The 23,224-nt window shown below is 28.7% G+C and overlaps 1 protein-coding gene across 1 annotated transcript in view; it reads right to left on the reverse strand.

The window, feature by feature from the left end:
- Positions 1-23,224, reverse strand: part of LOC107447723 (katanin p80 WD40 repeat-containing subunit B1) — a gene marked incomplete in the record, with an annotated part of 103,034 nt that overhangs the window by 70,064 nt on the left and 9,746 nt on the right. Inside the window, 2 exon segments of the mRNA XM_071188269.1 lie at positions 1,921-2,038; positions 20,427-20,557. Coding sequence (XP_071044370.1) covers positions 1,921-2,038; positions 20,427-20,557 — 249 coding nt within the window.

Below are 23,224 nucleotides of genomic sequence, written 5' to 3' on the forward strand. Positions count from 1 at the left end.
AGTGTGGCATTATGCAATAGAATGTCCGATTACCACATCTTACCACTTAAAATAACCCAAGCTGCAATTCCTCATAGCCTAGCTATAAGAATCCAAAGTTGAAACAGAAGGCAACCAGCCTGATTAATTTTCTAGAAGAATACGAGGAAATCCTGAAATAATTTTCATGAAAAAATGACAAAATTATGCAATGTTGAGCACCAACCACTACTGAACTTGACCAATAATTTTTTGCAATTTTTTTTTTAAATTTCTTTTTATTTTCTTCTCTTTTTGTTTTTATTTGCTATTTTTTTCTCTTTTTTCCATCTGTCTTGTCTTCCAACCTTAACCATTAACAGATGAATGCCTCCTTAGGGGCATAGGCGATGGGTTAAATGTTGGTGTGTGTGTGTTTACACTAAGTCACGCGTATTCGCACCAAGTCTTTAAACATTTTTGTTGCGAAAACATCGTCGTTGGCGCACTTTTTATATCGTTTGCAGACTGTTTACAATCGATCACGAATTGGCGTGAAACAGATGGATAGTTTTTCCCGCTTCTAGACATCCATGGAAACAAAAGTTAATCTTTTCAAAATGTATGTTTGTTTTTAGTTATATAATAAAGACATTTTCAACGTAAGTCTCTTTAAACTGTAGTAAATAATATTGTAATACATAATTTCAATCTGGTTCTTCTCTGTCAAGCCTAGTTTGAATTTGTCTTAATATTCTTTGCCAGCTACGCGTATATTTGAATTACTAATACGAGTATGTTTTTTTAAAGAAATAATGTATAAATGCTTGCTCAATTAATGATTCTTTCTTTATATTGTCTGGTAAAAATAATTTAACTAACTTTTATGTTTATCTTATCTTACTGTTATTATAATTATTAGTGCTAGTGAATAGCAAAATGTAATGGTATCTACTTTACACCAACTACTGTAAAAGATCATTACTGATGTTTCAAAAGAGTACTTTTGGTGTAAAGTAGTTACCAGTATTTTTAGTGGTTACCAGTATTTTAAGAGACACGGAAATATTTTACAATGCAATTATTGAAAAAAATATTGCTTAGAATAAATTGTTCAAAACACTATAGAGGTTTTAAAGAAATATTGTATGCATACTAGCATTTTAAACAAATACTTACAATAATAAATTATATTAAAAAAATTCCTATATTTATATTAATATAAAAACTATGAAAGTTTATGACTTTTTTTAGAAATCCAAAACTAATCAAATAAGGAGTTTGTAAAGGAAAGATTAAATATATAAATTAAATAACTTAATAAAAAATAGAAAACTAAAAGCTTTCTTAGCATTTTGATTATTATTAACTGTTAGTGTAGTTGTTTTATACATTTCTGAGTCTCTTCATCTTCATATTTATATTTCAATTCCATTGATACTGAAAGCAATGAAATTTATTCAACAGTTAAAAATATTTCATAAAATAAAGCTTAGTAACAATTGAATACCTAAAGAATTTCTTTAATGCTTTGTTACTACCGGCATAAAAACAAATACGTTGATAGAAAATAAAAGTTTAAAAAAATACTTTAAGTTTTAAAAAAAGAAATTAAAATTTTTCTAACGCTTATATAAATCTGAATAAAAGCAAAAAGATATAAATTTATCATAAGTTACTTTAGTTTTCTTTATTTTGTATTTGATTCATATTTTTTACAACCATTAATCTTTAAGTTTCTAAATATTTATATATAGATGGACAAAAGCTTGAAATTACAATGAAAGCTCAAAAATGTAATTCTATGATTAAAGATATTTCAGTTCTTTTAGTAATGCATTTCCTGTGTATATTTAAATCTCATCATTATTTTCACACATTATACTTTTGACTTTAAACCATTCATAGTAAAGTTATAATAAAAAGTATTAAAAGTAAAAATAAATAAATAAATTGTTTTACTTTTGGCAGCTTCAAGATCCCAGATTTTTAAGGCACCGTTTGTAGAACCTGCGCAGACGATGTCTTCGCATTGGCCAAATTTTACACATTCTATAGGAGCAGTATGACCACTTAGGCTCTGTAAAAAAAATCAATTTTGTAATGAAAGTAACATTTATTGGTTTGTAACATTTTTGTTAGTTTCTCAAAGTCATTAAAATATTTGTTATATCCATTACAATAAACTCTATAAACTTCTACCACGAGATTACGGTAACTGGTCGTCAAAATTTATTCCAGTTTTCTGAACAAAAAAATATATTTACGAACGAAGAAATATTATGATCGTAAAAATACAACCCATCTCCTAAATTTCTTCTTGTATAATCTATGGCCATTGACAGTTAATTAACGTTGTGGTCGCAAAAGCTAAATTCTGTTTCAGCCTTGACGCACTTGAGAGAATCAGGAGATTTGTTTCTCGAATCAAGGTGAACCGTGGAATGAGGCAAAATAGTATACTGCTGTTTTCGAGTATTGAGAGAGTTGCCTGTTCATTTCCCATGATTCCCCAGATTATATATCGTTTAACTCAACAAATTTTGCGTTACGATTACGATTATTTGCCTTTCTTTTCAAAGAAAGAAGTTAGCTGTACTAACTTTGCTGAAGTTCGTTACAGATGCTGGACTTTTTTCTCAAAAAAGGGACTGGTTGTATAAATTATCGCCAACTGTCCAAATTTTTCAGAATTTTTTAAAGGTAGTTAAGAAATTCTTAATAAAAAGAACTATTTAATAACTTTTGGTTCTGAAATTGTTAAAATCACGAGTTTTTGCCAGAAATAAAACTAGAAAAGTTATCAAATTGAACAACGTACGCTGTAAGTGCACTAAAGAGTTTAAAAAATGTCCCAGAAGACTTAAAGGAATTTTAAAGTATAATTTTCAAAACTTGCAAGCGTACAATATAATTGTAAAACCTAAAGTGGTACAGATATAGATTTGATTCCACTTCAGAATAATGACATAATTTGTAATTTAGATATGAATAATAAATCAGTTGACTTAAAAATAACAGAGACGTACGCAGTTTTACATTAAAAACATATTTATATTTTTATTTACTTCTTCATAATGGAAATATATTGATTTTAAAATTCTATTTAATTACTTTTCATTTTATTTTCGAAGAAGGATCGTTGTTAAAATAATAATTTAAAAATAGTATCTGTTATCGGTTTTCAGAAAGAGTACTGTCTTCATTTTAATTTCCTTTATCGAACAAACATGACAAAGCACGTTTTCCCAAACATTTTTTGAAAAGAAAGCTATTGTATTTTTTTTCTAAGTCGGAATTTTGAATTATACTCCAGGGTAATCATTATGTGAGGAAACAAATATATTTCAAATTATAGCTGGAAGCGATTGTTTTTCTTTATAACCAACAGCAAAACTGTAATTGGATTGCTTTGTATCACGCACTAAAAATCATTATTCACTTGTAAATTTAGAAAAGTTTGATCTTTCGAATTTTCGAAGAAATTTCGCAGTTTTATGTTTCTTTAACGCTTTATGCTTTGAAAAAAATTAAATAATCTTTGATGTTATTTTGAATAACTTACTTAAATTTATTATATTATTATTTAGTCAATTAGCACTAAAGCAAATAAAAATGACCTTAAAAGATAAGTACAGTTTGTCTAACCAAAATCTAGCCACAGATTCTGATAGTGTTTGCTATTATGGAAAAAAGAAAAGCACGTTTTGAATCTAGGATGAACCTAGGTTTTAACCTCTCAAAACTTGTACTAAGCACCCGTACTTGAAATAGTTTAACATCATAACCAAAGTAACTGACAGTGCTATTAGTCACTGGTGTGGCGAATTCTTCAGTTAGACAGAAAGTAGTCGAAATATTTCTTGAAAATAGAGCTGATATTTTTTAAGTACACTGTAAAAAATTTCGTTTCCGATTACCGTAAAAAGTATCGGCATCCTCGGTGACTTATTCGTAAAATTAATTTTACCATGAAATAAATTTTTTTCGTGCAATTTTATACCGTTTATTTTACAGTAATAATTGGTTTCAGCTGCAGTGATTCAGTGATTTTACTGTAAATATTACTGTATAAAAATAACGGTTTATCAGATTTTTTGTTCCGAAAAACTCTGCGGTAAGAAGTACCCACACCCGATGAGTATATACATTTGACCGTTTCTTACAGAGTACAAATGGTTTTAAAGACTAGAAAAAAAGGAAAAACAGCGACGCTCAGGGGTAAAACTAAGTTAATTTTTTTCTTTCTGAGTGAAGGAGATGGTGTTAAAGAGCAGAAATAAGTAGAACTATACCAATTTGTTTCTGCTCAACTATGTGAGTTATTTTCTGTTTGGTTTCATGAAGTGTGTTNATCACATTTATTTAAAAGCCACACATGAATGAACAAAATTAAAGTAACCGTAACGGGTTAGTAATAACCTTGCAATATATATATATATATATATATATATATATATATTTGCAAAAATTAAGGCTATAGTTCGTTAACTCTTAAAGAGCGCTTTATTGTTTTCGGTCTTATGTAGCTATAGGCTTGTTTAATCACGTTTCTCAAGTGATCTTACTTCTCTGACCAGAATAGACTTTAACCTCTTTAGGATGAAATCACTATAAAATAATTATTTCATAAAATTGAGCCAAAATGTGACAAAATAGCTCCAAAACAAATATAGCTGAATTCAGAAATCTCACGTACTCATTATTGATTATAAGGGAGACATGCTCAAAACTGCAGATACTTATTTTTCAGAAAAATGCATTGACTTAAAAATGACACATTATGTACTCATTTTCAGTAATTTGTTGCTTAATTGAAAGTGGGCGTAGTCTCAAAAATGAGTCTGTGATGTGTTGGCATATTTTTGTACTCAATAATAAGTACATGGTGTTTTCAAATTCCACTGTGTTTCAGAACTATTTTAACTCATTTTTACTCTATTTTGGCAGATAACTTTACTCTATTTTTTACCCATTTTTCACCTACTATGCTCATTTGAATTTACTCTTTTTTTTTACAGTAACAAAAGTCTTAAATGAACAAGTTGTGATGTTTTTAAAATAAAAACCTAAAATGGCAATTAAGAAGGAATTGCTCGCTTAGTTTAAACATGGTTTAAATATAAATCTACAACTTTTTACGAATGGATTTAATATTTAATTTGTAAAATCTTGCAAATTCGGTTTTTAAAGGTGAACAGTGAACAGAAACTTATAACTAAATAATTATATAGCAAGGCAAAATTATTTTTTCCTGTATTCTCAGCATGTATTTTAATTATTAATATTTCCCACCATCTTGTTCCTTTCACAGGGTGAATTAAAAAATTTTTAAACTAAAAATACTAATGTCTTTGAATAATTGTATTTTTGGGAATATTTAAGTATAATATGTTGATAGATAAAATTTTAGCCTTATCTAATTCAGTCATACTCATAGCGTTAATTTTTTGATCATTTTCCAATGTTTAATACTGTATTGTTCCATAAATTGTGAAGTAAAGCATAACCGCATCAGCAAGTAAGAGGGCCAGGGGAGTAACGGAATGACCAACGGTATAATTGTGGCAATGTGGACAGAATTGCGATCAGGCCACTTTTGCTACCTAGGCTAACTGACAAACGTCCACTGAGGATCGAACTGCTTAATGACTTCACCACTGAGTAATTACGGTTCATAAATTGTACAATTCATAATTATATCTACATAATTTATTAATTTATTCATTCAGCTGCTAAAAAGCAAAATAATAAAAAAATTTCGCCTGTTATTTTCTAATTTTAATGTTTATGAATGCTGCTCACATCGCTTCAATGAATTGCTTTTTAGAAAATAATAAAGTTGAAATGATGATATTTACATTATGGATTTTAAAATTAAAATTAATTAATAAAAGTGATCCGACTAGCCCAAGTGAGGTACATAAATTCATCGATAATTTAAAGAAATATATTATAGCATAGAATTATCCAATAGAAAATTTCTCCATTTCGCAATGATTTTGTTTTCGTTTGAAAAAAATTTTTTTTTAAACTACATAAACTAACAAAAGTGTTACAAACATATCACTCGGAGAAAACAATTATGGTCAAAACTACCAGAATATGGTAAAATTTACTGTATTTCTGTATCTATGCACGGTTCTATTCACCAAAAAATCACGGTAAATTTTACCGAAGAGTTTTGGTAATGATTTTGTTAAAATTGGCAAAAAAAATATTGTTTTATAACAGGTGATAAAATTTGGTGAATATGGTAAAATCTGGTAAATATAGTAAACTTTGGTAATTTTATCATGATACTTTAGAGCATGGCATAAAAAATAGTCATTCGATTAAATTTACTTTTCAGTTTTGTATTATTTTCTAAATGTGCGACTATAAGAAATATAGTTTGAAAACTAGAATTTCAGTAAACTCGTTATTATTTGAAGGGAAGTATTGTTAAATAAATGGTTCAAATACCGTATATTCTGGGTTTTATTACTAGAATTATGGTGTTTTTTTTTTACCAGAATTGTAATTACCACACAGTGAGGTAATTTTACTAAAATTTCTTTCTACGGGTACTAAACATTTTTAGGAGCAATATTCAAACATTTTTGAAATGCTGTAAAAGGATCTTATTCTAAAAAGTGCCTGTTTAATATTTTTTCATAACCAACCTATTGTCTGAAAAATATGCTAAATTAATAAAAATTATAAAACAAAAATTGTAAATTTTTATAACAAATGTCTTCAGAATGAAGACAGTGTACCAAAATTTATTTCCCACGTATTATTGCACTAAGCATAAAAATCATTTAATTTCGGTCCTTCGTTTCAAAACCAAGTCAATTTACTTTCTGAAACATTTCAGAAAATGTTAAAAGAAAAAAAGCGATAGACTCGGTTGCAATGTATTGTAAATTAAAAATGTAGTACATAAATTGAATCACTCTAATAGTACGAGAATCGCTTTAAAAGAAATTTATTTATTTCAAAACGATTTAAAGGGATTTTATTCGATTAAAAAAAAATTATTTTTTGATAAATAAAGTAAATGATAAAAGTTAAAATAACATTTTTTACATCGCAAGTAATGCGAACACCTTAATTTTAAAATTCCAAGCACTAAATAATAGTTACTTAGGTTCAGGTAACTATATTTATATTAGTTACTGATTGCATTTTTGTTTCAGACATTTCAATTGTAGTTCAATTTTAAATTTACAAGTGAAATTTTTAAGTTTATAACCGAAGTAACTACTTTAATTGCTGATCAAACTTTTGGTGCTTAATAATCAAATTTTGCTCAAAATTAAAAAATAAGTAATCATTTTCAATGGTTTTAATAAAAAATGATTTTAATATATACTATAAAAGGCAATTTTTACAAAATAGCAGCATTATTATTTGTCATTTACATATATTTTTTTAATAAATGAAGAAAAAATTTTGATAAAACCTACTGTATGATTAAAGCATTTCTGATTGAAAAAAAAAACCGTAACTCTGGTAATAAAACAATATACGGTATAAGAACCATTCATATGGTAACAGTTTACCAGAAGTTACGGTTTTCAAAATTATATTTCTTATTGCTACACATTTAGTGAAAAGACAAAGTTGAAAAATAATTTTATCCGAACATATGATTTTTGTGCTATTCTCTGAGGTATAATGATAAAATTATTAAATTTTACCATATTTACCAAACATTAACACATGAAATAACATTTTATTGCTAATTTTATCAAAATTGATCCCCAAAAATACTTTGCTAAAAATTATCGTGTTTTTTGGTGTACCTTTAAAGCCAGGAACACAGAAAATTTTACCAGATTCTGCTACTTTTGACCATGTTTTTTGTTAGCGTACAAGTTAATGTAAAAGTTAAGCTAAGAAAAAAAGGAATTTATTCGTAAAAGTATTAATTTTTTTCTGCTCAAACTGAAAAGAGCAAACATTTAACATTATATTACAAAATAGTGTCTTTAGAAATTTTCATTTCTACATTTAAAATAAAATAAAACGCCTATTTTTAAACCAAAAAAATAGAATTACATACAGCTCCAAATCGATAACTGTATCAAGTACGTTTAAGTGCGTTGAAAACATAATAAGCTTAACTTTTTTGTGTAAATGGGAACCGACAAAAAAGTAAACAAAGGAAAAAAATTCAATTTTTCACTAATGATGCGGAACTTTTATCTGAAAAATTATTACTTTCCACGTAATTACTTCCGAAGGATAATAATTTCCGAGTAATTTAAACAAGATGAGAGTGCACAAAATAATCTAAAAAAACTTCAAACCCTCGAAAATTTTAATTAATATCCTAGAATCATGATTATACTGACGTCAAATCTCATATTCTGATAAAAAACGAAGATTAAGGTTTAATTTTTATCATATACGCATGCAATATGGATTTAGTTCTTTTTCCAAAAATTAATTACACAAAGAATATTTTTAAATAAAATTTTAGGCGAATATTATATTTTGCATAACTTTTTCGTAAAAATAAGTTAATTACATGATTTGCAAAAAAATATTTTTACTACTTAATGTTTGAATTTTATTTCTACATTTTAGTAATGTTGAACAATTGGTTTTTGAAATTTTAAAGCGTTACACATTGTTTCATAACATATGAATAATACTAATTTGTAGCGCTGCACTACATTTGTAATTTGCTGCACTTTATTGCAAGTTTAAACCAAAGAGACAGTGCAAAGTTCCTGGTTAGAAAGAAACACACGCCAAATCAATTCCAAAAACACATTTACACCAGATCAACTATATATTTATACTGACTATTCTTGCAATTATGTATTTCATGAATTCCAGACAAAAGTTCAACTACTGAAGCAGAGTAATTAAAATTTGTATAATTATTATATTTTAAATAGTTCAGAAGTAAAATAAAATAAGTTTTTTTTCTGCATAACTGTTTAAGCTCCAATTTTTTTCTTAATATTGTTATCCTTGGTCTCTCATTAAGTTCTAAAAACAGATTTCCAAACTCGTCAAATGCGCAATACATGGTTTCAGATTTTTAGTATTCAGTTCTCACTGGTCTATTTACTCATTAACGTCTTTGGTTTCTAACTAAGTTTTAAAAATGGTTTTCCAAAATATTTAAAATACGCAATACATGGTTTTGTACTGATTCATTCTAGTTTGCGAATTACTAAAATGAGCCAAACGAAACGTAATCCTCATACATATTTTCTTTTTAATTCACAATATATTTATACGATGATTAATCAAACACCATTCCGTAATTCATTACGACCTTTTTTTTAAATTTGCGGCTGAGCTGCACTAAATAGACGAGATGCTTGGCAGACAACGAAAATTGAGCAATCTTCGTATTTCAAGTTCTAATCTTGTTTTTTTTTTGGAGTTTTTCTAAGCACAAATAATAGCATCAAAATTTTTTACATTTTTAAAGAGAACTCTCTTTCCCCTGAACTATCACGGCTCAAGTTAGAGATTTGAAAGAAATCATGAAATTCTAAATTTTAAATCCTGACTTTTTTTAAATCGCACGAATAAATTTTAATTATAAATGTGATTGGCATTAAAGAGATTTCACATTTTTACATGTCATCCTGCACTGTCCCTTGCATTAAGTTTTGAATTAACTTTCACAGGTTGCTGGAGTAACCAGTGTTGGTGTATTTTTGCTTATAAACATTAAGAAGTAATAAACTAATTATTGAGCATGTGTAGTTACTAAACTTACATGCATATGCATGCGGGATGGCAAGTAAAACTTAGAAATCTCTCGGTTCTAAAAAAAGCAAGTACAAGTAAAAACAAGATGAGAATCAGTGATATGACGATTTCAAAACACTTCGATTTTCATCATTTCTCATGACTTCTACAATCTGCTTTTATAAATTCAGCTTAAAGTAGTATATGGAGGAAGAGATTTTAATGAAACTACCGTACTTAAAGGGTAAAAACATTTCTGGTTAAAAAAAACCATAATTCTCGAGCTAAAATTAAAATATCAGGTACTTAAACCATTAATTTAATTTTTTCATTCGCACGGTAACGGTTTACCAAAAACTCTGATTTACAAAATGATAATTCTTTTTATCACACATTTTGTAAAAATACAAAAAATACGAGTAAATTTAACCTAATAAATAGTTTTTATGCCATGCTCAAACGTATCATTACAAAATTACTAAACTTTACCACTTTTACTACCAAACATCATGATAATGAACCATATTTATTGTTAATTTTGCCAAAAGTCATAGCCAAAAAGCTTCGGGAAAAATAGAGCTCATAGAGCCAGAAGAACGGTGATTTTTACCATATTTTGATAGTTTTGAACACTTTTTCGCTGTGTAATTAACCCTAAAAAATATAATTATGTTTTTCTTTACCTCTTTCATCTAATAGAACATGCATTTTAAATGAATCAATATTAAACTAGTTCAGTTCATTCGTAAATTAATTCATTTTCTGTTTGAAATAAAACTATGCAGCCTATAATCCTTGACGATTAGAAAACTCTGAAGCTATTTCTTGCCCAAATAAGACTTTAACACCAATTCGAATCGGGGGCAGTAGAACATGAGTACAATGTTGATATGAAAGGCGACAACAGAGATTTTTACTTTTTCCACATGGCAACGCATAATTAAGTAGAAGTCACGCGATGTTTTATGATAATTCATGGGTTGGGGGATTTAGATTGCATGTAGTAAGTTACAGTTGTGATTGTAGTCGTATATTTCCATGCTCTAGCTCATTGAGCATTCATAGCTGAGGAAAGAATGTAATATTTCATAGAACAATGAGTATGAGCTCTACAACATATGTAACGTTTACTCATGTTTTATTTAAGGTGATTTACATAAAAAAGTAAGTTTTTTCAATGCATATCCTTGAACTAAGTGAAGAAGGAGAACTTAACCCAATTAGATTGATTTTTTTGGTTAAATTAAAGAAATAAAATTTTAAAAGAATAAAACTAATAAAATGGCTCATTAAGTATGAAATTAAAATCGCACTGAAATTGAAATTAATTGAAATTAAAAAAAAAATTTATTAATATTTTCAAATAATAAAATTATTTTGGATATTTAAAATATTGGTTGCTTTTAATTATTTTCCCCGCTGGGTCTGACCCTACTATTTGAATATTAACTTTTTCGAGATGTTTATGATTTGGGGTTTTAACTTTCAGTGAGTTTTAACCAAGTGGGGTTTTCATTTTTTCAGGAATCTTAACCGGACGATTTTACTTTTTCTTGAAAAAAATAATTTTTTAAAAAGAAATTTGTACATATATGACTTTTTAGGATAGAAATATTGTAAATAAACAATGAATATCTTGATTAAATCTGACGGTTTCTAGGTTGAATAGTTCTGCTCCAACAGGCTTCGAATCTTAGCACTCGGTATGACCCCACTTTCTCCTATACATCAAAAAATAAGTAGAAAACAAACTGACCCATTACTAACAAATATTAGTGCACAATTAAACGTCGCATGTAAAAAAAATTCGTGCTTATAGCTTAAGGCCACACCAGGAGAAATTTTCAAAGCTAATTTAGTTCACATACGTAAATCACAATTTAAATAAAATTTACAGAAGTAATGCAAAAATGTTAAGATATTTACAATCTATAAAAATAGCTTACAGGAAATGAAACAATTAAGTTAATTAGTTTACAGCTATTTATTTCGCTTAAATTAATCTATAATAATATTAATAAAATGAAGAGTTTGCTTGTCTGCGTCTACATGTCTCTCGTGTAATTACAAAACCATATGCTGGCGTACTCTAATTTCGACAGTGGGTGCAAAGGAAATTTTAGCCCCCGATTTTCAACTAGATTGATCAGGCAAGACGTCGATAAGTGTAGGTTTATCATGGGTTTAGCATTAACTATTATTAAAATTAAACCGTAGAAAAAGGCTTTTTTTTTCTTCAAACGACGTTTGAGTACTAGTGGTGTTCGCTCTATTTAATTTAATTTAATTTAATTTAATTTAACCCCTATGGGGGGAATTCGGGGAATACTGAAGTCTCAAAATACACGTTTGTGTCTAATCAGTACAAGAAAACGAATAGTTGTGATGAGCAAAGGAAGCCTTCAAATGAAACAAACCAAAGAGCGACAATGGGTGCCACAGTTGTTAACGTACAAATGTAAAGATGTGCTGTTTACAGAGCTCCAAGTCCAGATGTAAAGATTAATCCAACTCTGTTTAGTAAAAAAGGGAGTTAATACCACTTGCTTTACAGTTTAATTATTTTCATACGTTAAGCCAGATGTGCTCAACGATGAACGTGGATGGCATGTCAGGTAATAAGTCCCAGAATTATTATTTGTCTGAGGTATTCTTAAACCGCGTGCGTATTTTCTTTAAAGTTAAGCTTATGAATGATATTTCCATTAAAATAAAAAATTTACAGTCAAAAGTAACTGAAATGAAAAGATATAAAGTATGCGCTAAAAAGCAAAATTGCTAGAGAAAAGGTTTAATTGTGTTGAAGACCCGTAAAAAATCCCGTATTATTGACACCAAAGATGCCAGTTTAAGTTTGGTAATAAGTACTATAAATATTATGCCAATTTTTGCTACTTTAATAGATGACAAGTATACCAACAGAGGTATTTAATGTAGGTACTGTAGTAAGAGGTTTTTTACGGTCCCTTTAAAGTGACTAAAGAAAATAGCTTGATTGTTATAAATTTTGACTAACAGGATTTGGCCTCAAGCAACGGTCACACGATAATGAATATGATTAATTTGATAGATTAAACTTTTAGAAACGTGTTTTATTTAATATAACAAAGTAAAGTTAGCAGATTTCCTGATTATTTACTTTATCCCTCAAAATAAGAGGGTATTTAGCTGCAATGCTCCACATAATTTACAGAGAATGATTCAGATGATGTTGCTTTGATACAGAACTTAAAATGTGTGACTTTTACCATAAGTAAACAATTTCTTTCCGTCAAAGTTACGAAATAAGCCTGAACTCATGCTAGAAGTGAATATTTTGTGTCGGTAGAATTTGTATCGGCCAGTCATTGATGGAATTCGAACCTGTGTCAATTCATGTCCTGGGTGCTCTGTCCTCTAAGCCATGGATATTCAAATGCTTTACTATGAAGAAATTGTGATAGAGATTGTGATTGTTTAAATATTGTATCNACAACTAAAGAATGTTTCGTAATATAAATTACAGTTGTTATGAGCTCTATAGACCAGGACAATAAAATTTGGAACATAATATATAAACATGAATTGTAAATGAAGGTGTCCAGATGTAAATATGAAATCAATTCTGCTTAATGAAAAAGGGAGTTAATACCACTTGCTTTACAATTTAATTATTTTCATACGTTACGCCAGATACGCTCAACGATGAACCTGGATGACATTTCAGGTAATAAGTCAATGAATTATTATTTTTCTGAGGTGTTCTAAAACCACGTGCTTATTTTCTTTAAAGTTACGCTTATGAAAGATATTTCCATTAAAATAAAAAAATTTACAATCAAAAGTAGATGAAATGAAAAGATATAAGGAATGCACTAAAAAGCAAAATTGCTAGAAAAAAGGTATAATTGTGTAGAAGAGCCGTAAAAAATCGTTAAACTATTATTGGCGACGAAGATGCCAGTTCAAGTTTGATAATCAGTATTATAAATATTGGGGCAAATTTTGCTATTTCAATAGATACTAAGTATACCAACATAGGTATTTAATATAGGCATTGTAGTAAGAGGTTTTTTACGGTCCCTTTAAAGTGACTAAATAAAATAGCTTGATTGTTATAAATTTTGACTAACAGAATTTGGCCTCAAGCAACGGCATCATGTCAAATGATAATGAATATGATTAATTTGATAGGTTGAATTTTTAGAAGCGTGTTTTGTTTAATATAATAACGTAAAGTTACCAGACCTATACATTATTTACTTCTTAATTCTTCAAAATAAGAGGATATTTAGCTGCAATGCTCCACATAATTTGCAGAGAATGATTCAGATGATGTTGCTTTGATACAGAACTTAAAATGTGTGACTTTTACCATATGTAAACAATTTCTTTCTGTCAAAGTTACGAAGTAAGCCTGAACTCACGCTAGAAGTGAATATTTTGTGTCGGTAGAATTTGTATCGGCCAGTCATAGATGGGATTCGAACCTGTGTCAATTCTTAGGGTCCTGGGTGCTCTGCCCTCTAAGCCATTTATATTCAAATGCTTTACTATGAAGAAATTGTGATTGTTTAAATGTTGTATCAATTCCATAATAAAGTCAAATTACATTTATTTATACCGTGTTCAAAACAGTAAAGCAATTTTACCTTTCATTTTATAACCGTCGTTGAACAGCCGACCCAATTTCTTGGGCTTGCGACTACTGATGTTCAAATCGTAGTCTTGTAATTTTGAACCCAACAAGAAGACAAGGAAACTCTTGGATCAAGTATTGGGAGAAATTTGCCTTCAAAGAGGACTTTTTGATGGAAATATGCCTTTGCATTACGTGGAGAGGAAAACAACGAAAACCTCCCATGGTTCGCCTGACAGCCAGGAGATTCGAACCCATGATTCGTCTACCTCTGAGGATATTTCGCGTAAGCATTATGGTTGGTGCAAGCCGCATGCGGGATTCGTATCGACCAGCCATTGCTGGGATTCGAGCTTGGTTTATCTCATTGGAAGGTGAATGGTCTACACTTGAGCCATTACGGTTTCATAAAGTAATTGTTAAACTAATAGCAAAAATAGAAAACAATTGTAAAAAAGATTGGAGAAAAGGTAAAATTATATTACTCAACACAAAACTGCATGGCAAAAATCATTGTTTCAACTGACGGTTTTAATTCCTTATGATTACGTTTAAACACGGAGAAAAACCGTTTTGTCAACAAAACTGCCTTAAACACTTAAATATGTGGAAAAATTCCTAAGAAATAGAAATATTTTTCACTGTGTATGCTTATTTCAACGTGATTTACAAGCTTTATTACAGGCAATTTCAAATTAATTGAAATAATTACCAATTTGTGAAATACTTGAAATCATGTGTGTTCAAATATTTCACACGTCAATAATCAAAAATAAGTAAACAAAAAAAGCAACGAAAGTCACTGCATAATAAAGAGCAGGGAGAAATTTTTTCTCTTGAAAATGTAGAAAAAAAAAGACCAAACATTAAACGTTTAAAAACTCTAATTTATTATTTCGACGCCGGAAAAGCAAACGTTGCTGTTTTGACTAGATCTAATTACTCCCTTGGGAGAGAAGGGTCAGAATAATTTCACGAACTTAACCGTGAAAATTCCTCGGAAGCAATTGGATTTCGAAATGCGGTCACTGAACCCCCCGGACTGGAAACAAAACATAATCATTACCTTGGTTTCATCGATCGCTTTCCCCATAAATTTCATTACGGGAATTCTAACCCACAATACTCGGAATAAGTGAATGTACACTTTCTGATTACCATTAAAATTACACCACCTTTGCTGTTCAACGAACTTAGTTGATTGCATGGAATCAGAGTGAAAGTTCTTTCCATGTACAGTTTTCACTTAATAGAGTAACCGAGAAATTAAGAGAATTGCTTCATTTATATATTTCCTGGCGTATAATAAAATTCTCCAGTTTCCGGAAAACTTCCTGTTCTATGTCACTTTTCAACATTGTTCCAAAAGAGCAAAATAAATGGATTTTGTATGAAATTATCGTTTTAATGCTTAAATATGTCGAGTTTGACGTAATTTATCACTTGTGAAAGAAGTTAGAAATAACGATGATATATTATTTTATTTATTTCAACTTTTATAAGCATAAATTGAAGTATGTAATTCTGTTAAATCTGACTAGTAATAAAGTTACGAGTATTAGTTAATAAAATTGTGTAGCGCTTGGATTTTGTAGATGGAGAGCCTATATAATCACTAAGGCCCGGATTTTGATGACATTTGCATTTTTGGACATTTTTTGTCCTTTAGAGCATTTTTTGAGATTTATAGGGCATTTTCTTTAAAATTTTGGGCNATTTCAAAAATATTTAATAGTAAAAACAGAAATAAAATTTTTATATAAGCTTCTGTAAAATACAACGTTTGATTGTATAATAATTATACAGAACCTCAACTGCAGGCCGGTTTGCACTAAATTTGGTGTTTTGCTCTGTAAATGATTCCAGATCAAATTACGGTGAAAAGTATCAGCACTCAGGGTGTCGTTAATTTTTACTGAAAAATATATGTTACGGAACAAAAAAAATCTGATGTACCATAATTTTTACAGTATTAAATACTGTAAAATCACTGAATCATGGTATTATATTTTACGGTAAAAATGGAATTTGCGGATGATGCACCCAAAGTACCATACCGTAATTTGATCGCAATTTGATTTTTACAGTGTAATGTTTGAAATAGTGTCCTTGTTCACTTTAAAAGCTCATCTGATAATCGGTTCGCAACATAAAAGTCCAAGTAGAGACTTTTTCATAGATATAACAGGAAAGTCATTGTTGCGATTAAATTGCTGATGATATTGTTTTTTTATTGTTAAAAACAATCAGTATCAGTAAATCTTCGTGCTGTTCTGTTTAATCGCAAATCAGTTTCGTTGGGTGGTTATTGAACATTTTTTAAATTATTCATCTTTGTTTTCCAGAAAAACAACTTTAGCAAAAGTAAAACAAAGATGAAGTGACGCATGGGAGCAACGTCATCAAATTAATATTTCGATAGGTATATTAAAGCATGCATTTTTCGTTGTTGATACTTGCACTTCTTATAATCTTAAACAATTTAAAGGTAACAAGCATTAATAAAATTAAAATTGAAGTAACGCACTGAGTGCTAATTAATTTGGAAAATCTTAATCATGTTAAATCAATACAATGCGGGTTCAATGTATGACGTATAATTATGTGTGCTTATGATACATGATTAATTATGTATATATAATTATGTATGACTATAACCATGTATGTTTAACTTTTCCTTTAGTGGCTGAATTTTTAAAACATTTTTTAATAAATTCAATAATATAAAGTTACTGAAATGAGCAAAAAATAATGAAAATGAAAGTTAAGCACTAAGTTATTAAAAGAGATAATTTGTAGAAATGCTCAAAAAATTACCCGCAGTAGTGTGATATTAGTTGGAGGAAAATTATTTTAAAAAATTATATTGCCATCAATAATTATTTCCGAATACTTTAAATATGATTTTAGCAAAGCTTGACTCACGTAATATTGAAAAAATAAAAGTAAAAAAAAGAAGGTAAAAGTAGTAAAGTAAAAAAGTAAAAAAAGAAGGAATGCCACGATCTTTGAAACAGCCATAGTGTTGCTCTTCAAAAGAATTGATTAATAATACCACAAGCATTTATTTACCAGAATTGCATTGTGTTCCCTATCATCAATAATGTAACTAACATAGACAAAGTCTATTATGAAGTCCATAAAAATTTTGCTAAAATCATTTTCAATTTATAAGAATAATTCCAGTTGAAATAAAATGACACTTATGTTTCATTAATACTAATTTCAAAAATTATAAGTTATAATTGTCTTACTTTTTTGTAAGTTTAATTTTTCAACCAAAATTTATGTTTACTTAACCTAATTGATTTGAATTAATGTCTACAAGTTATTTAAATTCAAAACATCTAAATATTTTGGTTTAAAGAAGGTTTCTAACAGCAAAATTATTTTCCTATATTTGTATTATTATTAATCTGAAAATAAGGCTGTTATTTTATTATATTTATATTATTATTATATTGATAATGTTCTTAATATAAATAAGCATCAACAGAACTTGCTTTTTTCTTGAAAATATGTCCATGTATTTTACGTTTACACCCAAAATCCAATCCTTAAAAAGCTTTGCGCTTTTTGATTGAATACTTCGAGGGCAGTGGAGCAAAGTGTTAGACAAATTTAATACATGAGACTAGTGGTTGTTGAATTTTCTTTCCTTTTTTATGAAAATATATTTCGAATTTGTTTTTTGTGTACAGTTTTTCTAAAGTTTAAAATGATTTATGTTAGTTTAGACAATTTTGAAATACGTGGATTAATTGACAGTAAACCACTTTTGAAAAAGAATTAATAATGTAATAATTTGAATGAAGAAATATTTTTCTTTTTTAATGTAAAAGATTCCAGAAAACTTTTATAACAGAGTTGGAATTTTTAAACAACTTTGAAATATGTGGAAAATAGCCATGTGATAACTTTTAAGTTTACAAAACGTAGAATATATAATGTGTATATCTTAAACTAGCTTTAAAATAAGTGGATTTTATTAATAGATATCCAATTACGAAAATAAAGTAATATTAAGATACACTGTAAAATATTTCGGATCAAATTACGGTAAAATACCGACATTCAGGGTGTCAGTACTTTTTACCGTAAAATCTATTTTTACCGGAATATGATACGGAACAAAAAATCTGATTATCTGAATCCATAATTTTTGCAGTAATAATTATCATGAAATCACTTTGATTAAATAGGTATTACAAAAAAATATGGCATAATATTTTACGGTAAAATTGGATTTTACTGCGTAATGGATTTTACTGATGATGCACCTTACTGTATAATGGATTTTACTGATGAGTGAATTTACTTAAGTGCAGGTACATTATACCTTAATTCTTTACAGTACATTTGTAATTTTCAAGACATTCCTTTGTCCTTAAGACTTCGACTAAGAAGTATATTTTGCTGACGGTAAATATTTTTTGAATATAAAATAAATAATGTGACACTTAACTTTTCAAAACTTACAGTGATTAAATATCTTTTAAGTTATAATTATTTAAATTAATATCCTTAAAACAGTTCTGAGTTAAATGGATTTAATTTACAGAAAATTTGCCTGAAAGTGAAAGAATAACGGGAAAGCCTCTTACTCAAAAAATATTCAGTATGTTAAATATAATTTCAGTTTTCGAAATAATTTAACTTTAAAAAAATTGCAATTTTGCAAAACAAGCAGTATTTCCAAAAACAACCCTGAAATAGATGATTTGATTGACAATAAAGTAGTTTTGAAAATAAATTTATAGTCTAAGCAATTTTTAAAATTACGAAAAATATGAAAAAAGAGCTATAATGGACAGTATTTAAAATATATATCACTAAAGAAGATCTGATATATTGTGTTTAAATGACAGTATTTTAGTTTCGAAGATAAATTGATTATAAACTAATTTATAATTTTACAAAACACCCAGTATTTAACATATAGGTTTCTAAAACTCCAAAAATACTCATGAATTAAATAAAACTTACGTCTTATCAATCATTTCATGAGCTTATTCAAATATATAGTAAAGTACTTGTCATTTCTCTCTTGCGTCTTCAGTTATTTAAAAACTCGTTGTTTACTATTATTTATTGTTCTTAAAACCGACAAAGAGTAATCACTTTATGACTAGACATACCATTTTTTATTATCGGTCTTTTTTAAGCTTCGAATTTTTAGATTGATGATGCTATATTAATAATTTGCCACTCAAAATTCCATATTTCACGTTGGACGTATAAGAATTATTTAAATGTTCTGGATAGTAAATTTCGAATGTATGTTCCAGTGTACCCAAATAGACTGGAAGAAGTTGGTAAAATATTTCCCTTCTCTTCAGAAATATCTACGTTTTCAATTATTATTTAAGGTATTGAACTAGTTTTGGCAGCTTTTTTTTTAGAAATATTAATATAAAATTTTAAAAAACTAATTTATTTGTCTTATTATGTGTAAAAACTTATAAAACTTATATTATTTATATTATTATTATTTTTTAAGTGTCCATTCTTAGATAAAAATAATGCAATTTTTTGCACATACGCTAAACACTGTAAAAAAAAAATTGTTGCCTAAAACAAAAAATTCTTTTAGGATTTTATTTAGAAGGCTATCAACTATGTTTTGAACTATTATTGTAGTAAAAGCAAATGCATATACTATTGAGTTAAGGATCAATGCAGTTAAAAAAGCAAATTTTTAAAAATTTCTGCACTTGTCTTTACGAAAAAACATGCATAAAATATACAATTCTACTTTTTTTTTCTCTTAGCCTATAGTTCAAAACACGTATGTTATAATTATAAACACTCATGAAAAATTGTAGTAAATTATTTTAAATACAGCATGAAAAATCGTTGAGGTAGAGTAAAATATGAAAAAATCTGAGTTTGAGATGAACGCATTTAAAAACTTAAAATCATTTTCCTATTAACTGTTATCACTTTGCACAAAAACTACTATAACTTTGTAAATAATTGGAGTACAAACAAAGGTAAAGTATTTTTAGAAAGCTATGAGTACAGAGATTCTAAATTTATAATGAAATCAATTTCAAAAATTTTGTCCAAAATCATGTTTTTGCACTAGTCAGATTTATCTAAGATCCTTTTGTTTAAATTGAGTAAACATGATAAACTGAATTACCATTATGCAATTTGATTTGCCAACTGCCCATAAGTTTACTTTTTTGTCTTCTCCTCCTGTGACCATAACTCTTCCAGATTTTCGACCGAGGGCAAGACATGTCACACTGGCACTGTGGGCTACAAATTCCTCTGTAAAAAACATAACAGAGGTAAGAAATTTCAACGTGAGGAAATGAGATATAAATAATTATTGTATAATAATAGTTACTAATGACAAAAAAAATTATGGCCCTAAAAAGCTTGTGAAAAATTTTTTAATTTGGTTTCGTTTTAACTTATAAAGAAAATTGGTATTGTTAGTTTTCAGCACATTGTTAAGAGATAATTGGGAAAAAATTTTTAAATAAAATGTTACCATTTTACCATATTTTACGAAAACAGTAAAATAACTGTAAAAAATGTTATTGAAGCTGTTAACTATGAGAAAAATCGTGTATTGGTTCAATACGGTGAAACGACAGAATTTTATCCATGCCAATTCGACCCACCTTATGAAGCCGTTTAGTTCCAGGCAGCTGGATACATACTATAGCCAAGAGAGCTGATCTGATAAACTCATGTCCGGTTGAAAGGGGGTTTGAGTCGAAGTGTTTTCCAAAATATTTCCCTTCCATTCCTTCAAAACATGAAGAATTTCTAGCAACCTGCCCTTCCTAATTGGTGACCTTGGATTATTAGAAAGCGAAACTTTCATTTACGCGTACATGGCACTTCCACTGAGCTACTTCACACAATAGTCCAGTATTTCTTATTTCTCACGATAGATGGCACCACCAAATAAAAAAAAATTATGCTACATTCTACGGCTTATTTGACAAAATACAACTCAACCAAAATCTAACTCCGATGTCCATTACCTAATGAAGAGCCTAATATAACCTAACTCCAATATCCAATAAAATATCCTTTTTACGGTCGTGAAACCATGCAAGTGTAAGTTGTAAATGGTTGCAAAACCGTATAGTTTTCTATACACAGACTTAGAAATATTTATAGTTTTGGATTGTTCTTGGATACTATAAATTTGCTACTTTTATTGTTTCAAAAAAGGCTTTGGTTTAGACGAGGGCGCTGCTGTATGATGCTAGAACCAGGCTAGCAAGTAAAATCTAGCGAAGTAAGCTTAGTACTAAGTAGATTCTAGTCATTTTTACAATTTAGAAACTGTGCGTCGTGGCTCAGGGAATAGAGCGTTCGCCTTCCAATGAGATAAACCGGTATCAAATCCCAGTGATGGCAGGTCGATACAAATTCCGCACCCTGTTCGTACCGACTACAGTGCTGACGTGAAATATATTCTCAGGGGTAAATGGATCATGGGTTAGAGTACTCTTGCCGTCATGGTTTTCTTCACCATGTAACAAAGCAGATGCGGGTTAGTTCCATCAAAAAGTTCTTTTGGAAGGCAGATTTCTCGCAATACTTGATCCAGAAGTTCCCTTGTCTTCTGGTCCTTGTCTTCTTATTCATAATTAAAAGACTAAGGAATTTAATATTAGTTGTCGTAAACTCAAAAATTGGGACTTCTGTTCAACGACCGTTATAAAATAAAATAAAATTTAGAAACTTAACTGTAGTTGTATTTCCTAGAATTAGATAACGTCTTTAATTACAATTGGTCAGTCTAAAGAAGTTGATAGTCTAGTCTGCGTAAGTTCAGGACTTTGTAGGTGATAGCGACCTTAAGGATAGGGGGGGGGGGGGGCGCNAAAATAAAATTTAGAAACTTAACTGTAGTTGTATTTCCTAGAATTAGATAACGTCTTTAATTACCATTGGTCAGTCTAAAGAAGTTGATAGTCTAGTCTGCGTAAGTTCAAGACTTTGTAGGTGATAGCGACCTTCAGGATAGGGGGGGGGTGAGCATATATTTTTACAAGTGGTAATCCAGGTAGTAAAGATTGCCTTGCGATTCAATTATATATTTTTACCGAGAAAAATACTGCAAAGTAACATCATTTTCACAATAATAACAATAACTTTCAATAGGAACAAATTTTAATACGATTACAGGTTTTCAATGATCCTATATCTAGAATTTAAAGAAATTTTTCAAGTTACAGTTTTAAAACGTTGATAACAGAAACGTTGGAGATACAGTTTTCAAACATTCATGTCATTTTTCGTACATCAAACGTACATTTATTCATGCATTTAATAACGAAAATTATAATGTATATTGATCTGCTGCTAACAATTAATTTATTGATTTTTACAGTTACTGAAACTAAATCAAACTCTATGATGATTAATTTTATTTACATGCTGTTGCAATACTATTATTAATAAAAATCCAAGATATGTGGAAAAGGTAGAAACTTAAAAATCGATTCTAAGAAAAGTCACGCAAGAACTTCTCTGATGAAAGTTTTGTTTCCAAAAATAACCGAAGGTAAATGGTGGGTTTAAATCTATATTCATAAAATATTTATGATAAACTTTTCGTTTTATTTCGATCAAAAATGATAGTAAAATAAAACACGAAGTTTAAATTTGAAACTGGATAAAATGCAAAACACGAATATTTCCTAGGAATTTCATCACTGAAAGTTACATGTGCCAGAGATATGATTTGAAATATAATTTTAAGAACCCTGCACTCATTTTTTTTATTAAACTAATCCCTGAACATGTAAGATTATCGAGAATTAAATCAAAGATTCCACGGGAAAATATTTCTAGTGAATCCAGTTATTTGCTCTGATGTATAAAAGACAGTAACAAATACCCTATTAGTATTAAATGGGATGCAGGTATTAATAATTAATTAAATAAAGTCAAACTGTTAATAACCCT

Source organism: Parasteatoda tepidariorum, chromosome 2, assembly GCF_043381705.1.
Source record: "Parasteatoda tepidariorum isolate YZ-2023 chromosome 2, CAS_Ptep_4.0, whole genome shotgun sequence".
NCBI lineage: Eukaryota > Metazoa > Arthropoda > Arachnida > Araneae > Theridiidae > Parasteatoda > Parasteatoda tepidariorum.